Raw genomic sequence first — 27,009 nt, 5'->3', positions numbered from 1 at the left:
ATATTTAAGGTCAGAAAATTAGGTCTTAATATGGATCGGATACCTTAAGCATTTTGGGAGGGAAATGGCACATACGTTAAAGCAATTAACATCAAATATTATTTTTTTAAGACTGTGGGTATGTACTTGTGCATTTTCAATGGTAATGTTTTAAGAAAAAATGTTGAAGCTGACAGCAAAATTTTATACCTCTGTTTTCATAACAGAAGAAGAAAAATTATCTAGTTACAACAATTTCTTTGAAAAAAAGAAAAGAAATACAATCTACAAAATTCTATGAAAATTCTATGCCTGCCCAATACTTTACATCTTTGTCAAAAACAAATGGTAGGATCAAGTCTGAGCAGTCTCGTTTGGAAGTTTTGTATCTTCTGAAGTTTTCTTCTCATTACCAAAAGATTTACTGTAATATTTTAGTGCTGTTTCTTTGAATTTTTCAATTAACTCCTGTGTGTTGCTTTTGACACTGCCAAGGAAAACCATGACTCTGGTCTCCATGGGTTTCCAGTAATGTTCACACACGTCATTCTTGCTATCTTTACATGTTGTGTAAAACACACCAGTCATTACTGCTACCAAAAGCACAAGAATGGCAAGGATGGTGAGGCATGAAATTCTGGATTTTGAATCTGTACGATAAAGAATAAAAATTAGAATACACGAGTCATATTAATACACTTATCAGAAGAAATAGAGTACTCAGTAATCAATCAATTAGGAGCTGCAACATAATACTTTAATTTCATTAAAGCATCATAAAGTTTGATTATAGTATATCCCTGTTGTTTTTATCCCCATTTTTCTATCAATACATTTCAGATTCTGATCTTGTTATCAATTCTCCTCCTGATTTTCAGAGGAAGCCAAAAATTGTTTTGGAACATGTATTGAATGGCTGATCAGGTTGTGCACTAAGGCTTCAAAATTTCAATTTAGACTCAAAAAGCATAAAAAAGTATCATTAAACAAGAAATGTTTGCAAAGCAAATATGCCCCCCCTTTCAATTCTAAAAAGGGAACTACTTTACAAAAGAAATGTTTGAGAAACATATATGCCTCCCCACCTTCAATTCTAAAAAGGGAACAACTTTAAATTTAGAATGTCTATAATGATAGTGGAAACAACTGGTCATCATTTAGTCAGGGAGAAACATAATGCTAAGATCTCTATCATACCTCAATATCATTAGAAGGAAAGTACTTCTTAGAGGGTACCAGTATACCAAAATAAATGTCTCTAAAGCAAAATGATTTCCAAGAAACTGAGCTAACAATATGTCAAGCATCTTTGTTGTTTGACCCTTGACCTTTAAATATTGAGCTTGTGACCTCAAAATCAACAGGGGTCATTTACTCGGGGGGGGGGGGGGGGGGGGGTGTTGTTACCAGTTTACCAAGTTACCAAATTTTATATCTGTCAAACAAAGGGTTTTCAAGATATAGAGAAAAAAACACTTGCTCAACTGACATACCAACCAACACGTCAACCTACATGTCCAAAGCAATATGCTCCTTTTTTCAAGTAGGGATGAAAATCAAGCTTTTCACTGGAACTTCTCTTACATTTTTATAAATAAGTGGTTGCAAAAATAATCTCCTTACATATGATTAGTATATGACATTATATTTAAAATAAAACTCTGAATAAAGATCTTTGCCTAAGAGCTCCCTGAGACTCATTGCATATAAGTATGAACTGTGAAACCTAAACTCAGATTTCAGAATGCTACTATTAAAAATATAATTTAATTATTAAACCATGCAAACAAACAACCCCTCACAAACACAGGTCATTATTTTTTTTAAATATGTTGCAATTGAAAATTTTCTGCATTTACATCAAATGAGGATAAATCAAAGCATGAGATAATCTGGAACAAATTGAGTGCATGTCCTGTTTTCTATTTTTCTACTGCTAAAAACAGTAAACCTCATGTGGTCCAAACCAGATACTAAATTAAAAAAAAACACTCATTAGTGTTTTTCCTTTATTTTTTCTTCTTTTTCTTTTAATCAAGTCTATTTAAAATTGTCAAAATTTCCAACTATCTCCTAAGAGTATTTCTAATTACAAGGAATCAATTCAAGTAAAACTTCTGTTTATTTGTTTTCTTGGTATTAAATCTCAGAATCAAATAACCTTAATTATTTCCTCACCTGTATTTTTTTGTCTGTCTGTTTTGCTTCCAATGTTTCCATTCTTTCCCTCTCCTATAACATAAATTATTATAAATGAACAGGGCCATCATTATTATTTTTTTTTTTTTGGTTTGATCTACTCTAGCCAAAATTTTTCAAATTAGGTAGGAAGGGTTACGTTTTTTTTTTAAAATTACATGTATCTAACAGATTGATAAACATAAAAGTCACAAACTTGGAAATTTATTGATGTTTTATTATGCACCAGACAATATTTAATATTTATTGATATAAAAAAACTTACAACCTACAAAATGTTGCAGAAAATGATAAACCTTAAAAACAATACAGAGGATCTGTATTTTCCACTGACAAAAAAAAGGTCCATGGGCGACAATGCTCACCTGAGTAATTATACACTCCTCCTGTTCTTTATCAGCAGATTTTTCCCTAATATATTCCTATGTAGAATTAAGATAATATATTATGGCCTCACCCTTCCCTTAGCCCCACCCTATCTTCAAGTGTCATGATTTTAACAATCTTGAATCTGAGGATGCTTCCATATTAGTTTCTACAATACCTGAAGATGCATCATGGCTTTGTTGTTCTTGAGAAAAAGAATTTTAAAGATTTTCCCAGTGTATTCCTATGTAAAACTTTGATCGCCCAAAGTGGCCCCACCCTACCCTCTGATATCACGATTTGGACAAAACTAAATCTACACTACATAAGGATGCTTTCATATAAATACAATTAATCATGACATTGCTGTTCTTGAAAAAAAGAATTTTAAAGATTTTTCCAATGTATTCCTATGTAAAATTTTGATTGCCCAACCCTACCCCAGAGGGTTATGATTTGGACACTACCTGAGGATGCTTCCATATAAATATCACTAATCATGACATTGCTGTTCTTGAAAACAAGAATTTTAAAGATTTTTCCTATTTGTATCCATGTAAAACTTTGATCGTGAATAGTGCCCCCCCCCCCCCTCCCTCCTCAGGGTCATGATTTGGACAAACTTAAATCTACACTACCTTCAGATGCTTCCAACTAAATACGACTAATCATGGCATGAAAAGAAGACTTTTAAAGATTTCCCCTATGTATTCCTATGTAAACTTTGATTGCCCATAGTGGTCCATCCCTACCACTGGGGGTCATGATTCGAACAGACTTGAATCTACACTGCATGAGGATGCTTCCATATAAATATGTATGACTAGTCATGACTTTGCATTTCTTCAGGAGAAGAATTTTAAAGATTTTCCCCAGGTATTCCTTAATTAAGCTTTAATCACTCAAAGGGCACCTCCCTACCCCCAGGGGTCATGATTTGAATCTACATAACCTGAGGAAGCTTTCAATTTAATATGACTTATCAGGACCTTTCTGTTATTTGAAGTTTTTTTCCCTATATATTCCTATGTAAAACTTTGATTCCCCATTTTGCCCCACCCTATCCTGGTGGGTCATGATTTGAACAAACTTGAATATACTATACCTGAGGATGCTTCCACATCAATATGACTAATCATGACTCTGCTGTTCCTGAGAAGAAGATTTTTTTAATGATTTTTTTCCTATATATTTCTATGTAAAACTTTGATCCACCATTGTGGCCAAACCCTACCCGGTGGGTCAGGATTTGAAAAAAATGAATTTATATGTAATGAAGGTTTCTACTAAGTTTCAACTTTTTTGGCCAAATGATTCTTTAGAAGATTTTAAAAGATGCCTGCAAATTTTCACATTCTTAATTATCTCCCCTTGAATGAGGGCATGGCCTTTCATTTGAAGAAATATGAATCTGCCTCAGCCAGGAGTACTTTGTGGCAAGTTTGGTTGGTTCTGGAGAAGACGTCTAAAATGTGAAAAGTGAACAGACAGAGGTACAGACAGACAGATGGTCAAGGGACAGGTGAGCTAAAAACTAATTTCACACAATATGGGAATGCCTGCAAATTAATGGTTCTCTAGTGTTTCTTTGGAAGACTTTATAAAAGAAAATTCTGAGATATTTCAAAGTAAAACTTTTAACACCTTTTGGGGAATATTAATGCGATGTATTTACACAACTAAAAGTGGGTTTTAAGAAGAATTTTTAAAGATTTTTCTTATATATTTCAATGTAAAACTTTGATCCCACATTGAGGCGTAATCCTAAACCCGGGGTCCATGATTTGAACAGTTTACAAATTACACTTCCTTAGGAAGCTTCCACAAAATTTTCAATTTTTCTGACCCAGTCGTTCTTGAAAAGATTTTTTTTAATATATTTTAATGTAAAACTTTGATCCCCTATTGTGGCCCCAGCCTAACCCCAGGGATCATGATTTGAACAATTTAGAATCTACAATTCCCCAGGAAGCTTCCACTTAAGATACACCTATTAAGAAGATTTTAAAGATTTTTTTCTAATACATTTCAACGTAAACTTTGATCCCCTATTGTGGCCCCACTTAAACACCCCCCCCCCCCCCCCACCAAACTTCCAAAAAAGTTTCACTTTTTATTTTATATCCCAGTTCTTGAGAAGAAAATCTTTTAATGATCCCACCCTATTTTTGCCCTTTCATGATTATCTACCCTTGGAAGCTGACTTGTTCCTTTGTTCAATCCCTTTTACCAAAGATGCTTTGTGCCAACTTCGGTTAAAACTGGCCCTGTGGTTCTTGAGAAGAAGTCGAAATTTGAAAAGTTTACAGACGGATGGACAGACAGATGGACACTAGACAACTGGTGATCAGAAAAGCTCATTAGTGCTTTCAGTTCAGGTGAGCTAAAAAAAATATGCAAAAGCTCATTTTCAGCTGAGTTCAACAGCTCGTATTCTCGTTTTACCATGTTTCTTATCAGGTGAAGAAGACATGTCCCCCTCTGCTGCAGATTCATCCTTCCTCTTCTTGTTTTCAAGTTTCTTCTGTTTTCTCTCTCGTCGCACTCTTTCTCTTTCTGCCTCTTCTTGATCTTTTTGTCGTTGTTTTGCCTCTGTAAGATTGAATGATCATATATTCCATTATATTCAAGTAGAAGTGCTGCTGAAGGATAGCAGTTCCTGATGATTTCTGCTTTGCTATAAAGGCAATAATAAGCAGCACAAGGTTTAGATACATTGAATTCATAGAACTAAAAGCCTTCATTCTAAATAGGCAGTAGATAACATCAGATATAAAGTAACATTGATGTTTTGAGTAAATTTCAAGAATTGAAAATTAAAAGTACTTTATTCATTGATATGGTGATACAATATGTCTGAAAAAATTTCAAATATGAGTGTAAGGTAAATGTATAAAATATGCAAGTTGTACATAGCTTTTTTTAACAAGTCTTACTAAAACGTAATCAGGATGCTTTGAAAAATTGCTACTGAAAGGAATATATTCCTTTACTTTAGTAATCTATTAAATACCTCGTTCTTCTCTTAGTTTCTTTTGTTTTAACCTCTCAAGTTCTGAATTATAATCCCTGAGGTACTTTAGAACCTAATAAAGAAAAAAATGTTTTCAAGAACATGTTTTCAAAAACAAAGATTGAAAAGTAAGAGTTCTTTTTCTTCCAGATTTATTTTGCAAAAATTAATGCAAATAAATTACTCTGATACATGTATATATATATATATATATATATATATATATATATATATATATATATATATATATATATATATATATAAGACTCCAAAGTGCGATGGGACTCCAAAGTCCGATGGTCACGCCAAAGTCTGATGGTCTGAGCCAAATCCTAATGGTTTGACACGCCAAAGTCCGATGGTGTAGAAAACAATTAACATTTATGACGTCATAGTACTACTACGGCAAACTGCAATGCTGCACCATGCCAAGGTCAGATTGCTTTTAAAAATAAATACAAATAAATATTTAATGCAAGGACTAATCCTAATCTTTTGGATAGATGCGAGACTCTTCCTTATCAGTAGAAATGTGTGTAACAACTATAACCTAGATATCTTGGGTGGGTGCAAGACTAACCCTTATCAGTCGAATAGTATGCGAGGACTAACCCTAATCAGTCGAATAGTGTGTGAGGACTAACCCTAAATCTCTCAGGTAAGTTCGAAGTTACTCATTGTTACTCAAATAATGTACAAGGATTAACCCTCATCAGTCGAGTGGTGTGTGAGGACTAACCCTAATATATCTGGTGGGTGCATGCAATAAGCAAAATCAGTAAGATTGTATGCAAGGATGAATACTGAATTGATAGCTTTTGAATGCAGGACAACGGCGTCAAGGATTGATGTTGGATTATTGTGACGTCATAAACCTTGATTGTTTCTCCGCACCATTGGACCTTGGCGTATCAGACCATCGCTCATTAGTGCAACACGTCTCATAGGAAACGAGCCATCAGACTTTGGCATGACCGTCAGACTTTGGCATCCGTATCGACAACAAACCATCGGGTTTTGGCGCAGACCATCGGGGTTTGGCGTGACCATCGGACTTTGGAGTCTTACATATATATATATATATATATATATATATATATATATATATATATATATATATATATATATGTATGTATGTATGTATGTATGTATATATATATCAGGGATGTTAAATCGGTCAATTTTTGATAATCGGTTACTCGGACGTTTTTCCGATCGAGTACCCGGGTACTCGGCAAAAATGTAAATACAAGTGTTTTAATTTTCTTGAGCCCAGTTAAGCTCTGTTTAACCCCAAAGATGTTTTTATCACGTTTATAAATGTATATAAACATAGATTCCAACACAAATGATCATTTGGTACTAAATTTATTTATCAAATAAACACGAAAGACACAATTAATACATAAAAAATTACGAATGGTTTACAGTTCTTGTTTAGGATTAAACGCAAAAGGAGCTAGTACAATCTGTTACGTACATATAGGTTTGTGATGATAAGACTAGCGAAAGAGGAGGAACGGACGTTGTTGGGATCGCTAGTCTAGTATCATTTCATTTGTTGGTTGTTTCCCCCGTATACACTTAACTTCCTACGCAAACTGACTTTTAACTTTTTTTTTAATCTTTAGTTATTTCTAAATATTTCTTCACTTTTGAAGTGGGTTATGCATGTCCGATTTCGCTGTCGTTTATTAAATAAATAATTTAAAAATGATTTGAAGATAATAGACCATACTTAAACGATGTTCCATGAAAACAATCATTGAAGCCTTCCAAAAATAGGGCCACAGTAGGTGAGAACAGCTGTGTACCAGGTGATTGGTGACTAATTACTGTATGTACACAGCCACAGGCGATAACTGGTGTTTTACAGGTGTTGATGACGACACGCTAATTACCGTGTGCATATTGAAGTTAATTTTTAAAGTTTTTGACAAAAATTTGTACTTTGAAATAAGAAAAAATACACATCAGAGTAACTGAGTACCATTTTTAGTATTCGATACTCGGATGTTCGATCGAGTATCCGGTTACCGGGTACTCGTTGACATCCCTAATATATATATATATATATTTTATATATATATATATATATATATATATATATATATATATATATATATATATATATATATATATATATATATATATATATATATATATATATATATATATATATATATATATATATATATATATATATATGTATGTATTTTATTCAAATGAATACCGTAAAAATAATTTTTTTAAAAAAATCATTATTAATCAGCAATTTCCCTGGTCACTTTCTTACTTGAGCTGCACACTTCTTGCACTGGTTTTCATCCAAACAATCTCCAGCAATTTTCTTAAGGTCAGGCTGGAGTGGATTATCCTTTAGGTCCAACCACTTTAGTTTGGTCAGCTTATAAAAACTAATGGGAAGAAGAGTTAGCTGGTTTCCTAAGAGATCAAGGTGCTGAAGATTCTGTAGGTTTCCAAAGTTGTCAGGAAGTTCTGTTAATTTGTTCTTACTGAGGTCAATCTTTACCAAGTGGGTCAATGAGCTAAAATTGTCCTGCAATATAAAATCAAATTTTTCATTGTCTGACATATTCTAATATCATAAGTGTTATTCACTGCCTTCAATGGTATTTATTCTGAACTACCAGGTACTTAATAAGCATCATTATCAATTATTACGGAGGCAGATTGGTAAAAGTTTTGTACTTTGTTCTTGAATCTTTTTTTTTTTTTTGATTTTCCTTCATTGTATGTTTGTTTTCATTGCTATGAATCATCAAATAAAATATAGTTTAAATTAAATTATTAATACTTTGTATATTAATCATAATAATAAGTGACTATATTGGGAAATTTTTGTAACCACTTACTGGTAGAGATACAAGTTGATTGCAGGATAAATCAAGCCTTGTCGCTTTTGGAATGGCAGCCTATAAAGAAAGATTTCAATGAGTTTGTTAGAAAAAAGTGTCACTGAGTACAAATCAAAGTTTGTTTTTCATCAACTTCTGCGTATTACTCACAAATTGATGTTATGGTCTCAACTCTTGAAGTGGACCCTCTTTGCATCAATTAAACTGTATGAATTTACGCTCACTTTTCTCATGCTATAACATGCTCTAAGCAAAATATACATCATACATCACTGTTTGACAGCTCAAGGTGTTGCTTGATTTTCAAGCATGTCACTACCTAGTCAAAGACCAAACTAGCAATGAAATTGTACTAATATATGCTATTTCACAAACTAGAGGTACTGTGAGCACTATACCCCCCCCCCCCCCCCAATATGAGTATAATGGCAAAGTTTTTTGCTATAGGAAAGCCCATATATCTGTACAGTCAAAAGATAAAGTAGGAGGTACACAATGGTACTATGAAATAGTGAGTGTTGCTTGACACTGTGAGCTCTTAAAGCAACACCTGATCGAAGAGAAAATTCAGACTTTGCACAATGATCGAAATTAGGGAATAACTGTCTTCCCATTTGTTATTTGCATTTACTGTCATAAACAAACTTTTTACAGGTTCCGCTTACACATTGCTGGTAAATCTGGGTTTGTGACTGTTAAATCAGCATTAATGGTTTCAAATAACAAATGAGAAGATAGTTATTCCCATTCTAATGCAGTCTGTGCATTGTGTTTGATGTTTATGTCTTATTTTGTTGAGTTTTGTTACATGAAATACGTCAAGTGTTGTGTTTTTGCATTGTTCTAATATGTTGACGGTGCTACTGTTGGGGCGAGCGCATTGTTAACTTAGATCCGCCTCTTCAAACTGCATGAGACATTTGGAACGTCTAGACTTTGACGTCACATGACGTCATATGTTAGCTGCATTTCCATAAACAAAGTTTGAAAAGTGCAAAAATTTTAACAAAGAACGTTTAATCTACTATTTTTATGCAATATCCATTAAATTAAGGTGAGTTTATTTTTTGTGATTTTTTGTTGTTGTTGAACGAAGTTTATAGCAGGGAGAACAACAAGCGGTACATCGTGGGTCCAGAATTACTGCGAAAAAAAATTCTATTGAATGAATGTGCAGTAGTCCTAATTTTCTCTTTGCCCAAGCGTTGTCGTTAGAGCTCACAGTGATGAGCGGCGCTTTGGGCTACTTGCGGCGCTCGCTATTATGACTTCACCATCAAATGCTTTCACCCTCGTTAATGCTTGTTTAACTGCCTTAAACATTAGCCTATCAAAAATTAGCCTATCAAAATGGATTATATAAAACAGGTGTATAAGAATGATTTTTTCCTGCAATAACTTTGAGACCCATGCTATGCAACGCAAATGAATCTCGCTGCTAACTACATTCTTGCGTTCATCAAAAAAGAAACTTACGGTACCTTAAATTAATGGATATTCCATAAAAAAGTAGATTAAATGTTCTTTGTAAAAAAATTTGCATCTTTCAAAGTTTTATAATTATGAAAATGTAACTAACATACGACGTCATGTGATGTCACGGTCTAGACGTTTCACGGTCTAGACGCCTGAAGAGGCGGATCTAAGTTAAAACTGAATAGGTATCCAATAATAAACATATCTGCACCCACCCAAACTGTCGCACCGTCAGCATATTTTAATCAAGGGATTGTCAGATTGTACCAGACGTGGCCTCTGTTTCACAAGACAAAAAATCTGCCCGACTTATGTTCAAAAGGAAAAAAAAAAATCGTACATACCAATTCTTTAACAGGAACTGTATCTAAATTGTTGAGACTTAGGTCGAGCTCATTTCCTTCAAGCTTATCCCTCAAATTATCTTTCGGCATCTTGAACGTTTAAAGTGAAAGTTATATATTGCACACCGGAAGCTGCTGTCATGTTCATCCGAGTTAATACAATGTTTGAATTGAGAGTCAGAAAGCTGTTTCATTTCCTCGATTGTTCATTTCGTTTAACGTTACTTTTTTTTCAATTTCTGTATATTAAAAACGACTTTTGAAAGATCAGAACAGTTACGCAACTTAAGTTTTCTTCCTGATTTCTTCTCTGGATTTTTAAAATTTCTAATCGGGTTCGGAAAGCAAAATTCTAATTCAAGCACAAAATTCACATTGATTTTTCGCATGTTCGGTGTCCTTCCACGGTCTTTTACGTAAAACTATGGTAAGTACGTTATTATCATTATCGTGATGGTAATGTAGAAAACGTTTAATTTTGCTGCGATAAATAGGAAAAATAATCGGACATCATTGTCAGATGAGTGTGATGGAATAGATATTTTCGAATAAACAGAATCATAAATGGCATATATGGTGTATCAGTGAATAATATTAAATGATTTTTATTGCATCATAACTTAGATTGTATGTTAAGTTGCATTAAACCATGTTCACAAATTTTCAGAAATATTTTTTTTTTCTTGGATAATCATGAATATCTTTTGACAACTCAGATTCAACTTTCCACAGACCCTGTACAATCGCTACAGGGTTCAACACTTGTCTCGCCATTCCGGCAACCTTGGTACTGATCTCAGATTGCCGGAAAAATTTCAAGTCGCCTGAATAAAATTTGTTGGTTGTCAAGACTGCTGAGTGTTTGTGACTGTCCAAGTTTTCTAATCTCAACGAGATTTGTCGAGACTAAAAATTTTGGATAGACATCTCTTCTGAATCTCAGACCAGTGGCACACAAAGTGATTCGGGAAATCTTGCCTGGACTTCGACCGTTTGCTTTGGACATCCTTCAACATTTTGCTTTGGACATCCTTTTAACTCCCTGTCTCTATAAAACTTTTGTTTCTTACCTTTTAAAGTTTTGAATCAAACCAAAATCAAGTTGTTGATTTTTTCATAGCACTGACATATTCATTTAAACCTCTGACGACGAAGACATTGAATTTTAAATAAGTTTAACATGTAAATACGGAAAGATTTAAGGGTTATTTATCCATTTCCATGCGATTTGAAAATCTAATGATTTTTGAAGCCTGATTTCAGTAGATAAAATTTTAAACCCCCCTTTTGAAAAGAGTTGTAAATAAGAGCAATCAAGTTTTTGACACAGGTTTTAAAATTATTAATTAATCAATACTGAACTCTTCTTTGCATTCAATCAAGTTTTAATTGCCATACTGCCATTTATATGGAATTAAATGTGTGCAAAATTTAGGTGGGAATCGAGAGTGAGGGTGCATGGTTCTTTCTATTTTTAGTAACCATGGCAACACTATTATTCCAAATCAAATATCTATAAATTGAATCATTTATCTGAGTTTGAAATCTTGTGTCCAAGTTATATTCAAATCTGACAAATACTGTAGGAGTAGCATTTTCAAAGTATTTCACAAAAATCTCTATTATAGTTACAATGGCAACAATGCCCCCCCCCCCCCCCCCCGAAAAAAAAATGATAAAAAGTATTATGTATCTCAATGTAGTCTACTTCTGTGCCATGTTATACTGAAATCAGACCAAAACTGTAGGAGAAGTACCTTTTTGAAAGTATTTCACAGAAATTTGTATTTTTAGTAACCATGGCAACACTGCTCAAAAAATTCATACACTCATGCACTAATTATGCATCTTAGTGTAGTCTACTTGTGTGCTAAGTTATATTGTAATCAGACCAAAACTGTAGGAGAAGTAGCGTTTTAAATGAATTTCAAAGAAGTTTCTATTTTTAGTAACCATGGCAACACCGTTCATCAAAATCAAAAACCGATACACCAAATTATGTATCTTTGTATAGTGTACTTGTGTGCCAAGTAATATTGAAATCAGACTAAAACTGTAGAAGGAGTAGTTTTTAAAAGGAATTTCACAGAAATTTCTATTTTTAGTAACCATGGCAACACCGTTCATCAAAATCAAAAACCGGTGCACTGAAATACGTATCTTAGTGTAGTCTACTTGTGTGCCAAGTAATATTGAAATCAGACCAAAACTGTAGGAGGAGTAGCGTTTTGAAAAATTGTTTACAGACGGACAGACAGCAAGACAGATGGACGGACGCCAGACACCTTATTATCGCATAAGCTCCTCTGGTTTCTGACCAGTAGAGCTAAAAACTGGACAACTGATGTATTCAATTTATTTTATTCTTAATGTGTACACATTTACTCATTTTGTAAAAATTTGGAACAGTTAATTGAAACATTGCTGTTTACACATTTAATCATTTCACCCTTAGCCACAGAACAGGAAGTTTATCTTAGTCATAGTGATATTGAAGCATTGGGCAATTTTCTTAGGATGTTTTAAAGTTAGGTTATATGACATGACCTTTTTTGGATGGGCCCATAATAAGAGATAAAAAAAAAATCTTGTATTTAAAGATATGAACATTTTGTTTTAAATCTTATGTTGAGGAACAGGAGGTGACTCAGGTGAGCATTGTGGAATATGGGCTTATTATTTTCAGATTGTATCAAAAACCTGTCACACTGATATTTCATATATCACTACAGTATATCAATTTGAGGCCAATCAAATTGCCCTGCAAAAGAGCTGTCCCTCAGTTATTGTAGTCTACTAATATAAATTGACATTTCTGACTTTGCGCTAGATTAAAATTAAAATGCCACTTATTTCCCCAAAATTGGGAGTAAGATCATTAAATAAAGATGAAAAAGTGTGTGTATTAAGTATTCCTCAATTTCTGTAGTACCTTAGCTCTCATCCTAACATTATAATTAAGGAATGTTTTTAAGTTTTGTGTGAGTTATTGGTGTGTAAATCACTCAGACTTGTCACGTAGGCATATTTTGTGAAGCGCGCTAGCACTTCATGAAAAATATGCCTACGTGCAAGTCTGTGTGATTTACACACCAATAATTCACACTAAACTTAAAAACATTCCTTATATTTACATTTTACAAGTTTAAAAGCACCAATAATATACTCGGTATTTGAATTTCTTGCTGCCCTATATCGTTACATTTTTATTAACTTCTCTGTATCCTCATTGTGACGTCACTTTAGCGCGAGTTTCACCGTGCATATTTCTACGCATGAGTATACACAAAAATGACTTTCAAATCAATTTCACAGTTGGCTTAGTAGAAAAACACAACAAATGTAAATATTCATAAATGGTTAATGTTTATTGATACTACAGTATATGAAAAGGCTTTGATGAATGATCAAAAGAATTTGAATCATTATATTTCTTATTTCAGAAACCATTAATTGAACTTATTATTGGCGGTGCTCAAGTGGTGGCTCGTGCCTTTACTAGAGCAGTCCAGGAGGAATTTAGGGCAAGTCAACAGGCCGCTCAGAGAGCAGGGGGAGGGAGACAGGGTGCTAGAAGAGCTGCTAATGATACTGTTTCAGGAATTAGTTTACAGGTGATGCATTCTCTGCTACTTAAGCTTTTGTCAACCAACATGACCAAAAGGGCATATTTCTAATTTATTAAGGAAGCTCTAAACACTAACAAAAAAGTGCTTTTTGGACTTGTCATATCCATCAAAACTCTTTTAAAAATCTACCTCTGAAAAACTGCAGGGCTAAGGTGACTCAGATGAGCATTGTGGCTCATCAACCTCTTGTTTGTAAGGTTTTTTTTGGAATTAATCAGAGAAATTTATCCTTACGTGTAGCAGACTTAGGATTGTAAATACACTTACACTGAACTTATTGAACAGGTCAAGAAGATTTCATAGCTGGTTAATATACAACAGAGTCTAACCTCATTATCTCGAACTCAATAGGACCGAGAAAAAAAACTTCGACATATTCATGGTATTCGAGATATTAGTGTTAAAGATATTGAAATTTAACTGCCTATACATTGTAGTACATAAGATTAAATGCATCATGTTTTCCTGAAAAAAATCATTTGAAAATATACTTTTCTTTATTACATTGTGCATCCTATTTTATTGTCTTAAGTCATCTGTCTGCTTATTTGTTTATATTTATGTACTTTATTTTAGGAGGCCAAGCAAATCCTAAATGTCAACAATTTAGAAGATGTAGAAACCATTGAGAAAAACTACAAACATTTATTTGAAGTCAATGATAAAGCAAAAGGAGGTTCCCTGTACTTGCAGTCCAAGGTAAATATATAAAAAAAAAAAAAAAAAAAAAAAAAAAAAAAAAAAAAAAAAAAAAAAAAAAAAAAAGAGGAAAGGATTTATGAGAGGGAAGAGGGGAAGGGAGTGGATGGGTTACTTGGTCAAATTTTGTGATAAAAAGATTTATTAAATGAAAGGTTTATTGATATGGAAAGGGGAGAAATGAAATTAAGATATTTCTGAAATTCATTTATAAAAAAAAAATATCCAAGTCTGGGTATAAAGAAATTAATGTATTTTATTACTTTCACAATATCTATGAATATAAAAGAAAAAAATTATTGTCAATATTTTCAGGTATATCGAGCAAAAGAAAGGATTGACATGGAGTTTAAGAAATCTGACCAGGAATCAAGGACTAGTGAGACTCAAGAGGAATCTAAAACTTAACAAAAGTGTTTCCTTAAAATTATATGTCAGTTTTAAACATCTGTCTGTGATCTGTTACTTCATGGAAGAAATAGAGGAAGAATTCTGAGCATTCACATTCATACAACTGTAAGAAATAGAGCGAGTGTAACTATTGATGTGGGTTCATTTAAAGACCATTGGAGTGAATTTCTATTACATATGCAAGAAACTCATCTGAGAAGAAGGACTAGTATGTGATAATTGTTTTATTGTTATTCATGTTCAATTGGAAGTGTGAGACACTTATTTTTGAATGTTTTTATTCCATTACTGATTAGAATTGTTAGTCAATAAGACTCCTATAACTCAAGAAAGCAATGGTTATGAATCAAGTTGAAATACCAAAATGATAACAAAGAGATGCATGATCCCTAAGGAATGAGGAATTGATCTGTGTTAAGCTTTTAAAGCCTGACATGTACATAAGAATTTAAAATGTGTCATAAGAAAGAATATTGTATCTTCATTTTCAGGATCTTTTTATCACTATTGTTAAAAAAGTTCAGCCCTAAAATTCATTTCAGAAATGTCAACATGGGTGTTGTACAAAAATTTATGTATAAACATAAAAGATGAGGGTTATATTTTAGGATATATACAAATAACAGTAAATTTAAATAAAATCAACAAACTCAGTTTTCAATATTGCATATTATGAGGTAGAAGGTGAGAAAATAATATCAGATTCAATTTATTTTATTGCGTAGGATAAACATCCTATTACATGTTACAATCATACATTTTTATCCACATAGAAAATGAACAGTTCCACAGCATGTATTCTGTGGTGATAAGCACAATAGTGTATAATAGATTAAAATTATACAAGTTCCAATAAAATTCACTAATACACTGTAGATCATTTGAGTGAGAACATAGCTTTATGGCCTTGAGAGTCTAATTGCTTTTGAGTATTGTCATCAGATTTTTTTTATTGAATTTTAGAAGTATTCCAAGTTATGAAAAGTGGGACCACCTCTTCTATCATTTAACCGTTAAGTGGCTATGTTTGAAACTTTTATCACCACTAACTTTGATCTCTATCTGTACACTAGTTAAAAAGCGTATTCAGCATATTTATACCCCCCCCCCCCCGCAAACGAAGTTTGGGGGGGGGGGTATATTGGAATCAGCATGTCCGTCTGTCTGTAGACGAGATTTTGTCCGGACCATTTCTTAGAAACTGTTGCAAGGATTTGTCTGAAAATTTATACACTTATTATTCACCATTTGAAGGTGTGCACCTGGTATTTTCATCATGATTGGATTTTTTTTTTTGGCATTTTACAGGTGTTTTTTTTCATTTTTTTTTTATGTGGTTTTGTCCGGATCTGTTCCCAGAGACTATTGCGTAGATTTGTATGAAAATTTGTACACTTATTATTTACCATATGAAGATGTCCACCTGGTATTTTCAACATTATTTAATAATTTTTCTGCATTTTAGAGGTGTTTTTTTCATTTTTATTGACTTAGTCATTTTGGGTACATGTCTAAGGTTTGAGACATAGAGTCTAGAACATCTGTACAAAAATGTGAACTACAGCTTAAAACTACTCATTAGAACTAAAAAAAAAATCAGGAAGTATTAAAAACAGTTTTTACATTACACAGCAGATAGTGTAAATCCATTTGTCCCTTGGGAGTAATGAGTGGACATGCATCCAGTTAAAGATTAATTAATGAGTTCAGTGTGGGAAGCTGTTAGGGCATCTCTGATCAAGCAGGTCTTATCTATATCTCCTAGGAATTGGGCAGAAAGAAATAAAGATCTCTGTTCTCTAACTCTATTTTAATTTATAGTCTGTCAAAATACATAGTTACTGGATGACCAGCCTTTTATTTTTAAAATGAGTTTGAGATAAAGGTATTAAGATCAATTTGATTTTATATAATTAATTATGATTTTTTTTTTCAACAATCAATTTGCAGAGTGTCATGACTCACAAAGTAGGGCATCTCTGATCAAGCAGGTCTTATCTATATCTCCTAGGAATTGGGCAGAAAGAAATAAAGATCTCTGTTCTCTAACTCTATTTTAATTTATAGTCTGTCAAAATACATAGTTACTGGATGACCAGCCTTTTATTTTTAAAATGAGTTTGAGATAAAGGTATTAAGATCAATTTGATTTTATATAATTAATTATGATTTTTTTTTTCAACAATCAATTTGCAGAGTGTCATGACTCACAAAGATGACAGATAGTGGTAAACTATTTTTTCAATGTAATAAAAAACACTGTAATTATTAGTATTGATGTTTTATTAGGCTGCACCTTAGTTTCATTCATTAAAAAAATATAATGAGTAATTAAATTTTCACTCTAAATGTTTAAGCAAATTGTGAACACCTCTCGCATATAGAAAACATTAGTGATTTGGTACCTTCTCTGAAAAACCCAGCGGGGGGTATTTGTCCCTTTTGGACAGTTCTAGTTTGCAATTCATTTACCGACTATAGCATCAGCATACACAAAAAACTTTCAAAGTAATATAAAGCTGGCTGTTCAACAAATTACCCAACAGATCCACCCCAAATATGAAATATGATTTTTCTAGCCATAAACTATTATTTAGTAAAGTAAAACCACATATTAAATAGTCATTGGGACAGATATTATGAAACACCCTGTACATGTGGGGAATTGAGGATAGCGGCCAGCTAATCTCAGTGGTAAAGACGGCTAATAATGCTGGGTGTCCTGGGTTCAATTCCCAGTCCAGCCCATAATTTTTCTCTTTCCTTGTTTGGTGCTGTTGACCACCCCTACACCTGCAGGCGAAGTCCTGCAAGGTGCTGAAGAACTTTGGTTTGTGTTGTTGAGGGCAGACTGAGGGAGGAATTTAGTGGGTTAGGCTATATGGACTGTGTAACTTGGGTAGCTTTGTGGTTGGAGCACCTGACTAGTAAAGCAGGGCAAGCCCGTAGGAAGCAATCTCAGTTGGGGGGGGGGGGCATACCATACATTTCAGTTGGGGGGCACTATCAACTACCAAAAATTCCTTGACAAGCAAAACAAAAAGTCATCAGACTTTATTACTGAGGGGGCAAAAGCATATGCTAGCTATGTTTCTATAGTATTCTATATATCGGCAAAATTATAAGGGACCCCCCCCCCCCCGTGTCCCCTGGTTCCTACGGCCATGCAGGGGTCAGGTGTCTGATTCCCATTCCAGCCATAAATTTTTTCCGTTCCTGTACATATGTATACGTATACTGTTCAAAAAAAAGAAAGAAAACGCAGAGTAAAATTTAAGTGACACGTTAAGACATAAGGTTACACAGTAGCATAATGTATTGTTAACAAAGAAATGTAAAATGTAATAGTCATAATTACTCAGGAATTTTATAATCATAGGCAGTTCAACGTCATTAAGATCAATATCTGGTACACCCCCCCCCCTTTTACAAACACACACACAGACACCAGTGATAGCTTAAAACGTCATCCTTATGAACGCAAATGAATGTATTAAAACTGCATAGGAATGCCATTCCACTCTAAATGTAGAGCTTGGGTCAGCTGTTGCAGAGTTTAGGGATGCGGTTGTCTTTGGTCTATCCATTTTGTCCAATGCATACTCATTGTGGTTTAAATATGGCGATTTACATGGCCAAGGCAAAGCCGTGGCTTTGCAAGAATGTGCTTGTCAAACGAGCCATATGTGGCTGTGTATTGTCAGATTAAAGTACGGCTCCAGGGTGCTACATTATTGGAAAGACATGTGCAGCTAGGACGTCGTCAGAGTGCCGTTGTGTCGTTAAAGTCCTTTGAATATGAACCAAATTAGACCTGTCTGTATACATAACATTGCCCATATCATTACACTACCATCATCAAATCTACCAATCTCCCGGAATCAGTTTTCTGCAAAACGAACTTATTACGAACTTATGCACTCTGACTCTTCCGCTGAGCTGTGCAATAAAATTATTGGACTAGTAGATAAACCGAACTGTTCAGCGGTGTTGCCGTACTCTGTTGGTCTGAGACCTTTGAAGTCCAGCATCTCAATATTGTAGATGACGTCATTGTGGAACGATGATGAAGGTTACGCAAAACAATGAAGCGATCCTGGTCTGCCAAATGTTTTGCGATCATTTGTTGTACCGTGCTGTTGGTATCTGTTTTAAGAGAAAACCATGCAAATAGACAAAAAGGCTGCAGTAGCAAGTCTCAAGAACAAACAAAATTTTATTATAACATTAAAGGAGACCCACTGAGAGTCAGAAATATATTGTTTATTTTTGCATTGGTTGTTTCTATTTTTAGTAACAACTAACAATTCATTCTGGTCAATATTCCAGAGAAAAATACAAAAAGTTGGTGTAAAATTGATAATTTCAATATTTAAAAGTAAAATGAATAAACAACATAAGAAGAAAAGGGGAATATTTTTTCACAGAATAGGGTTGTAAAATTAAGTTGGAATCAAAATTTCTGTAATATCCTTATATATGAGGCTGTCCCAAGAGTGCAAATATTGGCATGGTGCCAAGAAATGAAATGATTCATTTTTTGTCAATATTGAAGAAAGCATTTCTAAGAAAGTGACGCTTCTTTTTTCAAAATTTTGTGCCATTAGGAACCTCTAAGATATTATCCCTGCAATATGTAATATCCACCTTTGGACTCTCAAGGACATAAAAGTAACATTGTAATGAATCTATATCAAATTCAAATAATAGAAAATTTTGTGGTTTTATAAATTTAACTTTTAAAGTAATTTAAATGAACTTCGTGTAATATATTTACAGATATAAATAATAAAAAATATTTTGAATTTTATAAAACACTAAAAATAAATATTTCCCCTGATTTTTCCTTAAAAAATCCGTATTTAACAATTTTTTTTTTATTATTGTTAGAATTATCTCCCCTGTTGCACTCTTCTGTAGAGAAGGTAGATAATGATTATGTTTACAAAGAGATACCAAAAGATGTCTGTCATCTAATAGATTAATCATGCATTATGTGTGATTTCAAGAAATTTGCTCCTTCCTGTGAGTGTAATTTGTTAGATACTACCTATAAATTATATGAATGTGATGAAGACGTATCAAATCACTTATACAGTTTAAAGAGTTCAGGAATAAAAACAACATCAGAAAATGTAAGCTGCCCGGAGTACTTGGTTCTTTTATACAGGGCTGGTCTATTTGTTATTGACAAACACTTATTCCTTTTGAAAATATGTGACAATCACAGAAAAAGGTTAGGTGTGCAGTGGAGGCGACCACAGAGGACCTGCGCATATCCCGGTCATGAAGGCAATGCAAAAGCTGACCGCGGGGCTTCTCCCACACTTTGTAAAGAAGTGTGGTTACAGACAGGGCAAACATTGCCAATTGGATCAGGTATTTGATTAAAAATTTCAATGATAATTTTCATTATTAAGAACCATTTGAATTAATATAAAGATGATGAAAAGTTTTGGAAAAGCAGACACAATTTTTGATCCTTCATATGAACTATGATGTTATATGTTAAATAACGGTAACCTGATGCTTTATGATTTTTTTTAATTTATTTTTTTTATTATTTTTTGTTGTTGCACGTTTGATGCCTATCAATAATGACAGGATGTTATAATTAAAGTTGTATCCCTATACATTTTAAACAATGTAATTATCAATGTAATGTAGTTTTTGGAATTGATTTTATGACTTCATTGTAAATTAGAAATTTAAAGCTCTTATGAACTATGATATTTCTTTTTATAGCTTTGTGCAAAAAGTGCATGGTGAAACATAAAAAAGAAGTAAATCATGAAGAAGAAATAGGTAAAATAATTTAGTTTATTTATTCAGTATTATGGAAAATTGGCGTATTAATTAATTTGTCAAATATATTCTGAAAACTTTCATAGATAGATGTATTAAACATTAATGTTTTTTTTTAATTGGTAATAAACACTTTTGAATACATGCCAGCCATTAAAAAAAGGGGGGGGCTATGAAATATGATATATATATATATTTTTAAAATCTCTAGTCTGTTTTGTTTACTTTCCCTAACCAACCATAGTTATACAAAGAAACAATTATACATTATCAAACATATAACTTAGAAGCATTATATTGATAATTCTGACAATAGCATAAAACTGTATTTATTTTTTATACTTACTTGTTTCCTATTTCAACAGACTAGTACATGTAAATGAATATTATATTCAAAGATAATTTTAATGAATTTGATCAATAAGATGATGTCAATACTAGGTCAGTTTACTTTGATTTTTCCTAAGGGGTTCCTAAATAAACTCTCTATGTGACCAGTCAATGCTAAACTTTATGAAGTAGTATTGTAAACCCCTAAACTTATTTCGGTAAGAAATTCACAACTTTAAATATTTTTTTCATGAAATGAAATAAAAATATTTGCTATTTATTGATAATATTAGTGCATAAATTCTACTTCTTTAAAAGAAAAATATGATTAAAACATACAGGTATTTACAATTTAACCATAGCTAAAAGGTTAATTAGCACTAAAATTATTTTAAAAACAAACTTTCAAAAATGACTTAAAAGCATGAGAGATAGCATATACCGGTTGACCATCAATTAGAGATGAAAGCTTATGAATGGAGGCTGAGCTGACATGATCGATTGTTAAATGAAGGCTTAGATGTGCGGTGATTATACCTGAAAGGGGGAAACTGGAAGGGAATTCATTCGAAAGTTATAGCTAAAATGTAGCTTAGATAAGAAACAATATAATTCCTTTGTTATAGATTAGTTTCATTTTTCAAGGTATGATTGGTCATATTGCTGAGGATTTGAAAGAACTTCAATCCATAGAGGCACCTGTTGCTCCACAACATTCAAAAGAAATCACAGGTTCATTACTGTAACATTATTGTATTAAGTATTAGTATAAATTTACATGTTCCAAACCTGCCTGGAAATCAAATTTAAACTGAATAATTCTATGATTCATCCTCAAAAAATAAAATCTCGAATATTCAGTTCCTATCAAATTTTTCAGAAAGAATTTTTACAGTCAATGAGATTATGGAGAATTATCCACAGAAAAATTCTACCCAAGAAGGTATTGCTTATAAAATATAGAATAAAATTGTTTTTATTTGATTTTATGAATCAATAGAACAGTCATGAATTCTGATTAATATTTCATGAAGCAACTCTTGAGTGTTTAGAACTAGTGGAAGGATTTCAGAATAATATTTTCAGTGTTATGAAATTTACTGTGTGATGAAGTGAAAAGTCAGGCCATAGATTCCCCAGGGGGGGGGGGGGGGGGGCTTTTTTTCCAAACAAAACTTTTCACTACTGAAAATGTCATGGATTCATTTTTTTTTCAGTTGAAGCAAGTAAAGAAATTCATCATGATAGTGAAAACCATGATACTGAAGTATCTGAACATGATATTGATGGTAAGAATCTTGGTCCCTTGTTTTTCACTGGCTTTAAAATACCTGCTTTTTAATTACACTGTATTTCCAGTAACAATAATATGATAACCCATTCATTTTATTGAAATACAACCCAGTTACAATTACCTCATAATGTAATTGAGATATTACCAGTATTTATCATGCTCCCACCTTTTAATATGTGATGAGTCTGAAAGATCTAATTTTAATAATAGGTTGATGATCTTGCAGACAAGTTGAAAAAAAAACCCTCTGCCTGTCTATCCAAGAATCTGAAAATGACTAAAATTTACTATAATAATTTCCATTACTTAATGAAGAAGGTCAGAGGTCACAATAAACATATAACAGCATGCATGTGTATATGTGTAGAGGCTCTGAATGTAACCCACCCACCCACACCCACACACACACCCTCACAAACTACTAGTTTGTAACAGACTGATGATATAAACAGATCAATGGGGAAAAAATGAGGTACTTTCAGAAAAATGTAAAATTAGTTTCTTGACCACATGAAGTAATGGAGAAACATTGGAAACTCTTACTTGACATGATAATATCCCTTATGATCTAGAGATATGTTCTTGATCTTGATTATGGTCATTTTGGCAAATTCAAGGACACTGCCAAGAAAAATTCTAAATTTATGTCTGATCTATTGATATCTAATTTAAAAACACTAGAAGTTCATTCTTTACAAAAATAATACTAACAGCCTTAAGGTGTGAAATAATCTTGGCCCAAAGTCATTCCAGCAAGTTCAAGGTCACTTCAGAGAGATATGTAAAATTCATACAAGGTTCACAACTTTTTAATAGAGAAATACTAGAATACTGATTATCGTATATACTCGCCTATAAGTCAGTTTTTTGGGAGTTAAACTTTGGTCTAAAACTCTTTATCCGACTTATACGCAAGTTATAAAAAGATTGGTTTATTTAGCTGGTCCTTCCCTCTAATTTAAGCTTACAAAATACAACCGACTGATAGGCGGATCGACTTATAGGCGAGTATATACGGTACCAGAGTCCACAGGATGTGTCTTTTTTTAGCTAACCTGAGCCAAAGGCTCAAGTGAACTTTTCTGATCAAGATTTGTTCGTTGTTGTCATTGTTGTAAACTTTTCACATTTTCATCTTCTCCAGAACCACTGGGCCAATTTCAGCCAAACTTGGGACAGAGTATTCTTGGGTAAAGGGGATTCAAATTTGTTCAAATGAAGAGCCACACCTTCTTCCAAGGGGAGATAATCAAGAAATAGTGAAAATTGGGTGGGGGTATTTAAAAATCTCAAGAACCACAGAGCCAAAAAAGATGAAACTTATGTATAAGCTTTTGACATAATGTAGATTCAAGTTTGTTCAAATCATTACCCCTGGGGGACCACTGGGGGTAGGGAGGAGCCATAATTGGTGATCAAAGTTTAACATGAGAATAGTCGCCTGCGTGGCGCAGTGGTAGAGCGTCTGCTCTAGAGTCGCGGAGTAAGGTGTTGATCCTTACATCATGGGTTCAAATCCCACTGTGGGGCGTGGAGACCAATCATTCAGATGAGACTGTATATACCAAGGTCCTATGTCACAGTAGACGCTGGCACAAAAAAGATTCCTCACTGCTCAATGACCCTGAGTGCTGAGTATAGGTAAAAAATTTGCAGCTCTCCACCGGCAAGTGGTGGTGTCTCCATATGAGTGAAAAATTCTCGAGAGGGACGTTAAACAACAAACAAACAAGCAAAAAACATGGGAATACATAGGAGAAATTGTTAAAAAAAATCTTCTTCCCAAGAAAAGCAAATCCATGATCAGTCATATTAATGCAGAATTATCCTCAGGTAAGGCATACCAATTTGTTCAAATCATGTCCCCTGGGGGTAGGGCATCACCACAATAGAAGATCAAACATTCAGGAAAAAAATCTTCTATAGCCATGATTAAACAAAGAAACATGGAAGAATTCCCAAGTAGTGTAAATTCAAGTGTGAATAAATCATGCCCCCATTTTCTTGGGGTTGGGGGGTATTTGTGATCGATCATATTTAACCTTTTCACTAAACTGATTTCTGCTTTTTTATAGCTAATGTGCCCAGGTGAGCGATGTGGCCCATGGACTTCTTGTTTTTTAAAAATACAAGGTCATTTCTTAGGGATATGGAAAAAGGCCCTTTAAAACATTGCAGAAGGGGATATATTCTTAGGAGCTTCTCACAATTCCTCTATATCTGTGTGTAATCTTGAATCTAGTTCTTGTAAAAAAAAATGTATGCACATTGAAAGGGTCCAAAGAAATTACGTTTATCAGAGATTTAGGATGTTACAATGTAGACATGTATTGAGGGTTCATGCAGATTTTCATAAAAGTGATTATTTATTTATTCAAATGTTAATTTTTTGTATAATTATCTAATTAGATGCTTGTATTTGGTTTGTTTGAAAGTAAAAATGAAACCTTTCTAAATTTCTGAACTGTGAAGTTCTAATTGGAAAATCATAAGTATTTGATCTTAAACTTTTTGTACTAGAATCTTGACTTTTTTGCACTTGAATTTGATCTTCATATAGAATTTTGACTACATACTATATAAATTCAAATTTCCAGAAGTCAGTGTTAGATATTTGCTCACTCTTTCAATTTGCATTTTTACTTATTAATACTGTAGCCACCTGAAAATGCAAAAGTCTCGATTTAATTAGTAAAAAAAAAAAAAAAATCAATGAACCTGGTTTTCTGGTGTGGTGGCTTATCACACACACACACAAACTGTTTTTAATTTCACATACTAGATCAGAGAAAGTGGTTAGCCATTGCAATTTATTGAGATTTTGTGGATTTAATTAAGGAAAAAAAATATATACTGGATAAAAATATATTATGAAGATGAGATGCAGTGAAGCAATATTGGAATTTAATAAAGTGTTTTTGACTCTGTGATATTTTTTTTTCAATAAACATATGAAAATAATTGTCCAATGCTGAAGTTCAGGGACTAGAAAATTTAAAAATTGGAAAAAAATTCCCATTTTAGGTAAAAAATATAACCAAAAATTTTGAGAGTCCAAAGACAGATTTTTGATATAATGTAATCAGACATGTTGTCTAATAGATGGTATGAGATTGAGTTAATTCTAAGTGTCACTTTCTAAGTTATAGGTTTTTGAAAAGTGTAAATTTTTACCAGTTTTCCAAAATCTGGAAATATGCCAGATTTGTGACCTATTTGCACTTAAACGGAGGCACAGTTTGTGATTATAAAAAAATTACTGAAACAGGTGTACCTTGTTACTTTTAACCATGTATGGATATTTTATATCATTATTAAACTAAATGCTGAATTTTGAAATATATTATCCTAAAATACAATTCTATTTTTAGTAACAGTGTTGCATAACCTCACTAAGTGAGACCACACTGAAAAAAAATATTTCATATTCTAGAAGAAATTTACATACAAAATATGAAGTTGATCAGAGAACCTTGCTCCCACCACCTTTTGCATGGTTTTCTCGTAGACATGCTCTTAAAGGTGAGATAGGGTGCTTTGTGCAACATTAAAACCTCTTGCAATTGTAGACTGTGGTACACTTGTTTCCAGTCGCCCAACTTCCTTTCTGCGTTAAGCATCATTCAGATGTAGTATTTTTAAATAGCGTGAATTTTCAAAAATACCAGAATAAAAAAAATCGAAAACCCCAGCTTTTGATAGACCTTTTGCACCTGATTGATGTGGATCAGAACCCCCCCCCCCCCCCCCAAAAAAAGTGAGGAAGGTAATTTTAATATTCTGCAAGATCAGGTCTTCTTGCCTGTTGCTTTATAAAATGCCTGTCTGGTTAACAACAGTGTTAAAAAGTAACGAATTTTACTCTAATGAATCATATCCATAAAAAAATGTAATACATACCTATTTCATATTTTCCTATTAAGCGTTTTTTTTAAAGTATACTAGTTTATATATATATATATATATATATATATATATATATATATATATATATATATATATATATATATATATATATATATATATATATATATTATTAGAGATGGCAATCGATTACAGAATTGCTAATCGGTTAACCGCAAGACGTTCCGACTGATTAACCGGTTAATCGTATCAAAATGCACTTTTTCTTGATAATTGTTTTTCAAGTAGCTCTGTCCATATACACAAATAGACCCAAATAAGACGATTGAAGTTTAAACATTCCATTAGTCTTGATTCTGGATCAGAAAACTACGGGTACATATTTTTTTTTTATTTAAATTTCAGTACACAAGAAAACATTGAAGAAAAAAAAAACATGAAAAAGCCTAAGAAATTTTTGATAATTTTCCAGAGCAGATGTCACAAAAGTTCTTTCTGCATTTTCACTATGATATGATAATCAAAACTACATGTGAACTCTACAGCCCTTAATTTACAAGGTTTGTTTAATAATTACACGTAAATAGGAATGAAAACTGAAAACGACATACACACCAATTCACAGTGCTCAATGATTCAATTATTATCATTAAAGAATTACAGGTCAGTCGGGGTAACGACATGGTGTTTTCACAGAAATTAACACTACATGAACTGATCA

General features: G+C 33.0%; 2 protein-coding genes across 2 annotated transcripts; one reads left to right on the top strand and one right to left on the bottom strand.

Annotated features, from left to right (window-relative positions):
* Window positions 1–288: 288 nt before the first annotated feature.
* On the bottom strand, window positions 289–10,392 carry LOC133197406 (leucine-rich repeat-containing protein 59-like). The gene is made up of 7 exons (XM_061333424.1): window positions 10,257–10,392; window positions 8,434–8,493; window positions 7,854–8,117; window positions 5,558–5,630; window positions 4,990–5,136; window positions 2,158–2,211; window positions 289–629 (listed from the first exon to the last, which is right to left on the bottom strand). Exons 1-7 carry the CDS (start codon window positions 10,344–10,346, stop codon window positions 334–336), a joined length of 984 nt encoding a protein of 327 aa, XP_061189408.1. The 5' UTR covers window positions 10,347–10,392; the 3' UTR covers window positions 289–333.
* Window positions 10,393–10,632: 240 nt separating this feature from the next.
* LOC133196439 (mitochondrial import inner membrane translocase subunit Tim16-like) lies at window positions 10,633–15,649 on the top strand. Its single transcript, XM_061332334.1, has 4 exons — window positions 10,633–10,683; window positions 13,700–13,870; window positions 14,462–14,584; window positions 14,900–15,649. The coding sequence occupies exons 1-4, from the start codon at window positions 10,681–10,683 to the stop codon at window positions 14,990–14,992; spliced, it is 390 nt and encodes a 129-aa protein (XP_061188318.1). The 5' UTR covers window positions 10,633–10,680; the 3' UTR covers window positions 14,993–15,649.
* The last annotated feature ends 11,360 nt before the right edge of the window (window positions 15,650–27,009 follow it).

Source organism: Saccostrea echinata, unplaced genomic scaffold (assembly GCF_033153115.1).
Source record: "Saccostrea echinata isolate AGI-Se365-2 ecotype Australia unplaced genomic scaffold, CSIRO_AGI_Sech_v1 ptg000030l, whole genome shotgun sequence".
Classification (NCBI taxonomy): Eukaryota; Metazoa; Mollusca; class Bivalvia; order Ostreida; family Ostreidae; genus Saccostrea; species Saccostrea echinata.
Note: the sequence above shows the minus strand (reverse complement) of the source record. Positions and strands in the feature narration are given on the sequence as shown.